The 6,362-nt window shown below is 43.3% G+C and overlaps 1 protein-coding gene across 2 annotated transcripts in view; it reads right to left on the bottom strand.

Annotated features, from left to right (window-relative positions):
* The window catches only part of POLA1 (DNA polymerase alpha 1, catalytic subunit), a 353,788-nt gene that overhangs the window by 328,065 nt on the left and 19,361 nt on the right, over positions 1 to 6,362 (bottom strand). For both annotated transcript variants that reach the window (XM_027775720.1, XM_027775721.1), the window contains exons 7-10: positions 6,148 to 6,237; positions 5,651 to 5,738; positions 4,893 to 5,094; positions 4,626 to 4,804 (exon numbers count right to left, since the gene is read on the bottom strand). In XM_027775720.1, the coding sequence (XP_027631521.1) occupies positions 4,626 to 4,804; positions 4,893 to 5,094; positions 5,651 to 5,738; positions 6,148 to 6,237 (559 nt within the window). The remainder of the gene's footprint in view (positions 1 to 4,625; positions 4,805 to 4,892; positions 5,095 to 5,650; positions 5,739 to 6,147; positions 6,238 to 6,362) is intronic.

The following is a 6,362-nucleotide window of genomic DNA, read 5'->3' as shown; positions in this document are numbered from 1 at the left end:
GAATGAATGAATAAATATAATTAATTAAATAATTTTTTAAAAATAATAATAAAAATAAATAACATGACCAATGCTATGAGAAACGGTATGATAAAGTCACAGGGAGTAACGCCCCGAGGAATATTTAGAGGCAGAAGAAAACTCCCAGGAGATGACACCTGAGCTGAAGAATAAGCATTCCAGTCAGAAAAAAAAATAAAAAACACACACAATAAAGGGACACGGGAGTAAGGCAGCAAGGTACACACGGGGGACTATTTCTAGGGCACAAAATGCATAGATGGCAGGTACCAGAAGCCTTGCTAAGGAGCTTGGGTTCTATTTTACAGGCAGTAATCACTGAGGACTTAGTTTTTCAAAGGAGAAAATGACAGGGTCAGAGGTGCCCTCTGATGAATCGCTCTGGCAGTAATGTGGAGGATGACCACTGAGAGATGAATTAAGTGGGCAGCACAATAGCTTCAGCAGGCAAGAAGGAATTGCGGGTGGTAGCTGTGAGGAAAAAGAGAAGATAGGTCATCGACATAGGAGGAGGAAACTAACAACACTTGTTGAGGGAAGTGAGGAAAGAGGCATCAAGCTGGCGCCCAGGTTTCTTGTTTTGATGAGGCCATTAACCAAATCAGAGAGTAAAACACTGTACTGAGCAGATACAGCAAAGCGGCCGATCATGCCCATGTCTATGCAGCGGTACCAGACGCACTGCTGTTCTGCAGGGAGGTCAGGTGTCCTCGCCCCTGCTGAGCTGTACAATGGGGCAGCCCTGAGTTTCAGCAATGGGTAGGAAATCTTTGCTCAGTCACATGCACTCCTGCTTGCCAGCTTACTTTCCAGCAGAAAGTAACAAAAAGCTAGGAGGGCATCAAATCATCCCACCTCGGCTAACGCAGGGCATTTCTAGGACTGAGTATTTCTTTACCTAAGAAACAAACACTGGCAGGGTGCGACTCCAGGGGCGTTACAAGAGTTTACACATATTTGATAAGATGAAGCGTATTAATGCTCCTGCACACCCCATCAAGACCATGAACACTTTCCCATTGGAAGTCAATGCCTGATTTTTTTATTTTATTTTATTTATTTATTTTTAAATTTGCTATAGGGCATGTGCTTACCAGAGACAGGGAAAAGGGGAGGGAGGGAGGGAGGAAGAGAGGAAGCGAGGAAGGAAAAGTGAGAAAGCAAGCCACCAGGTCTGGGATTCAAACAGTAGTTGGACATGAGAGAGTCCAGTACCCCAACTACCACGCCACCTGCTAGCCCCTCAATGCCTGATGATATTTAAGGAAAACCTAGCATTCAAGTCTAGTGCTCAATACTTACTCTTCTTCCTCATATACCTGCCTTACTGACATCCTAGTACTCCCTCCATTTTTACGGCATGCAGCCCTCTGGAAACCATGGTGAAAATACAGTTTGCATCTAACACAGATCCAAAAGAATATCTAAATAAAGACAACCCTATTTAAGAGTGTACACCATAACTTATATTCTCTGATAGACCTTGTCATACCCAGTTCCACCATTAAAAAGGGCACCAAGAGGCACAAAAGGAAACCGGCAGCCTCCTGGCTTTTCATGAGTTAAGAATTCATACTATTCGCTCATTAAGATGATGTGAGAAACATCCTTCCTCGAATCCTCCTTTCCATCACACCACCCGCCTTCCAGTCATCCCACCCCTCTTCCAATACATCAGTAAGTTTGTATCAAAATGCATGTTAAGGCCCAGCAGCAGTGACACAACGGTAGTGTGGAGTCACATGATGCAGGGTCTGGTTCCTGAATTGACCTGTATGAGCCAGGCATTATGTGTGTGGGCCCATTGTCTTGGGAAGGCTAGAGGGAAGACTATGATGTGAGACCCCGTTGAGAGTGCCTATCACTGTCTGTCTCTTTCTTTCATGAAAAAAGAGAAACAGAAGGACCATCAGATCATGTAATGGTCACATTGCTGGACTCCCACATGGCTGACCACAGTTTGAGTTCTGGACCCAGTGGCTTGAAACTCACGCCAGGGATGTGTTCATGCGTGCTCAAACTCCTGAGAGGAGAATGGAAGTGAAGGGATTGTGGCAAGGCCATCCCCCAAGGAGGTGATTTCTTGCTTTCTGTCTCTCCTGGGGAGTACACATGCCCTATTAGCAAAAATCTCAATAAATAAATAAACAAACAAACAAAGGGGGGGGGAACATATGCTAAATGCCTTCAAGTCTTTTCTATCCAGACACCAGGGCCCACACTAGCAGAGCCCTGGTCCTGGACTAACTGATCTCCAGGGCTTCCACACTTGCCCACTACCTTATTCCAGCCCACCCACTCCACGACACACAGACACACAGCCTATTCTCCACACAAACTAGTATTCTTATTAAAACGTAAACCCAATTGTGTGACCACAGCCCTCTGCACTGTAAAACCCTCCAATGCCTCCCTATTGCTCTCAGAATAATAATCAAAGCCTTAACACAGCTTTCAAGGTCCTTCATTACCTGGCTTTTGCTTTTACCTCCAACTTCATTTTATACTATCTTGTCACTTGATTACTACACTACAACTACACAGACCCCCTCCCCTTCATCTCTCCAGGCCCTGTGCTTACTGATTCCTTAAGCTGAAATTCCCTTTTCTCAGCTCTGCACATACTGCAAATTCTCAGCACAATGATGGTCTCCTCAAAGGCCTTCCCTGGCCATCCTCCAACTATTGGTTCATCAGAAAAATCATGACATATTTTTCTATATTTCTCTATTGAAAATGTACCGTGACTTTTCCAATGATGCAATAATTTCTTCAATGTTTGTTTTTAATTTGCTAGAGGGAACAAATACTCAACAGAGGAAAGAGATGGGGGGTCTGGGAGTTGGGTGAAAAAGCACCCCATGGCGGACTGTCACACAGCAATCTGTTCTCAATTCTCCTCTTAGGATTTTAGGCATGCCAATACACATGCCTGGTTTATTTTCCAAGCCACTGAGTCTGGGACTTGAACTGCACAGTTGGCCATGTGGAATCCAGCCAACTTAATCACCACTGGCTAGCCCACAATTTTTCGTTTCTGTAGGGTGCCTACACTCACCAGAGAGACAAAGACAGAAAGTGAGAAATCAACCCCCAGGGGGAAATGGCCATGCCACAATCCCTTCTCCATTCTCCTCTCAGGATTTTAGGCAGACATGCACACGTGCCTGGCGTGAGTTTCAAGCAGTCGGTCTGGCACTCAAACCATAGTTGGCTGTGGTGGAGTCCATCACCTTAACCACTATGCAACCTGCTAGCCCAAATAATTTTTCATTTCTTTTTTTTTTTTTTTGAGAGGTTTTCACTATAGGGCATGTGTGCTCTCCAGACAGAGAGAGAGAGACATAGAGACAGAAAGCGAGAAATCACCCCCCAGGGGGGATGGTCACACCGCAATCCCTTCTCCTCCATTATCCCCTCGGGATCTTGGGCACGCACGCACACGCGCCCAGCCTGAGTTTTAAGCCACCGGGTCCGGGACGTTAATTTATTTCTTTCTTTTTTTTAAATAATTATTTAATTTTATTTATTCATTCATTTTTTTTATTTGACCAGAGAGAGACAGATGGTAAGAGAGAGAGAGAGAGGAAGTGAGAAAGCAAGCCACCAGATTCAGGACTTGAACCCTGGTCAGCCATGTGGGAGTGTCCAGCACCTTAACCACCACGTCACCTGCTGGTCCCCCGCATCATTTCTTTTTAATAAAGATATTTTTTTTTTAGTTTATTTTTCTTCCACCAGCAAGGGAGAGGGGGTGGAGGGGGGGAGAGAGAGGGAAACACACATGCAGAACCCCTAACAAGGTTCCCACACTACAATCCACCCACTCAACATTAGTCAAATCATGGGCATTCTGCATATACCTGACATATTTATTCAGGGAGGTCCCTGGACATGAACCTGGAACATTCCCATGTCGGTCAGCCTCGTGGAGTATAGTGTGTTACATACACCACTGGATCCAAATCATTTCCTTCACATCATTTATCAACCTATCTTATTTACTTCTAACTTCCACTCACCCACTCTCACGCCAACAGAATGTAAGCTCCATTACAGTGTAGGGAATTTGTCCAGCTTGTTTACCTCCCTTCAGTGCCCGGCACCCAACGGGCATTCAAATTAATGACTGATTCCACTTAAAGTACATTTCTTAGAACTCCAGACACATCAATGTGAACTACAAACACACATTTCAAGACCACCTATAACTGATTTTTGGAATAAGGATCTTTAAGGATTATTCACACCATACCTCCTCTCCATCAGGGTGGCTCATGCACTTTACAAAAAATGAGGACTATCTTTTTTTTTTTAAGAATTATTTTATTTAACTTTATTTATTTATTTATTTATTTATTTATTTAAATTTTACCAGAGAGGGGGAGAGACAGCAAGCAAGCGAGCAAGCAAGTCACCAGGCCAGGACTCGAACCGTGGTCGGCCATCTGGGAATACAGCGCCTTTAACTACCATGCCACCTGCCAACCTCAGAAATACCCTTCTGATGCATGTGAGGCAGGCCTGCGCCCACAATCACCCAAGCACTGAGGAAAAAGTTGCTACTTTGTATACAGGCATATAGTTACCTTAGGTATGATTACCTGGTTGGTTGTACTGATCTTCATAAGCATCCAGCCAATAGAACTGGAACACTTGGTCCCCATCTGTCCCTTTTACCAATGGGAGGTGACTGGAATCCACTTTAACTTCCTGAGTTGAGAAATTACTGTCATCTTCCTGACCAATATCCCAACAAGAGACATCTGGGAGAAAACTTTCTCTGCAGAAATCACATTTTCAAAAACCTTTCAAAATCTAACATTCCAACTGTAGAGCTATTTGTCAGAGAAGTCATAAAAAGCTCTTACAAGTAGGATGTGGTCCCTTTCCCGGGATCTGCTTCGTGTTTCACCCCCTCTGCTGGCTCATTCTCTTGGTCCCAAGTCTTGGCAGCCACTGGTTCCATGTCCACCTCCTCAGCATCCATGGGCTCATCAAAGTCCCCATCTTCAAACTCCATCATCCCTGATTCCTGCTCGTCTTCTATGTGTTCAGTCTGTACCAGCTCTCCTGTGGGCACCATACCATCACACATTCCTGACACATACTAGTTGCATGTGGCACAAAGGCTTGCCCAACATTGAAATGGCAGCCCACTCCTTTTCCCAAACTATATTTGCAGTTTTCATTCATCTCCAAATGGGATTGTTTTTATTTATTTTTTTTTTTTTGCCTTGCTGTGTTTAGTTTTTGCTATAGGGTGTGTGTACTCGCCAGAGACAGACAGAGAGGGGGGGAAGAGAAAAATCACCCCCCAGGGAGATGGCCACGCTGCAACCCCTTCTCTTCTCGTCTCCTCTCAGGATTTTGGGCATGTGCCCAGTGATTTTCAAGACGCTAGGTCCAAGACTTGAACCATGCAGCTGGCCATGTGGGATCCAGTGCCTTAACGTCCATGCTACCTACTGGCCCAAAATGGATGTTTTTAACTTTTACTGCTATGAATTAAAATCTTTCACATTTAAACTTGACACCGTAACACCTCTGAAATAGCCTTCCCTTTTTCTATCACAGGGACTCCATTTCTGATAGCAACCCTGGTACTTCTGCCTTACATTAGACTTACCAGAAAATTCAGCACGTTTTACAGGAATAGGAGTTAAAGGAGGCTCTTTCCTGAAGACAGGGGGAGCCGTTTTTCCTGAAGGAACTGCCTGCAAACGTTTTAAATGTTTGTCAGTTAGGCTTGTATAATAAACATATACAACTGAACTACCCTGACCTACCATGCCTATGTATATATTATTAATGTAAAAGCTTCATTTATTTTACTTACAAAAGATAACCAAAAAAAAAGAAAAAAGACTTGTTTCTAGAAGGAAAATTATGGCATTTAGCACACTTATAATACCTATAATAAACACATACTAGTTACTACAAAATTTACTATGAAAAAAGCGGGCATGTGCTATTTTCAAAATATATGAAACTATATATTGAATGGAAGACCTAATTTAAAACAATAAATTCCTAAAGCATTACCTTCACAAAGAAAAGCGACAAAATAAGTTTAAAGCAACACTCTAAATCAAGACTGAAGGTATTTATTTTCACACACTTTACCTTGGGGGTGTGCACAGAAAAAGGATTCAGTGAAGCTCCAATGGATCTTTTCTTCAGCCTTATTACTGGTGGTGGAGTTACTTGAGATGCCTGAAAGTAAAGTTAAGACAGATATTTACTGCCATGCTTGGTTTATCACAAGACAGAAAAGATACATTTCTTCATTCATGGAAGCCCAATAAGTAAAGCATTTTTTCCTTCCCTGTCCCCTATTT

This window comes from Tupaia chinensis, unplaced genomic scaffold (genome assembly GCF_000334495.1).
Source record: "Tupaia chinensis unplaced genomic scaffold, TupChi_1.0 Scaffold000600_1, whole genome shotgun sequence".
Classification (NCBI taxonomy): Eukaryota; Metazoa; Chordata; class Mammalia; order Scandentia; family Tupaiidae; genus Tupaia; species Tupaia belangeri.
This window is presented reverse-complemented; position numbering and strand designations above follow the sequence as displayed.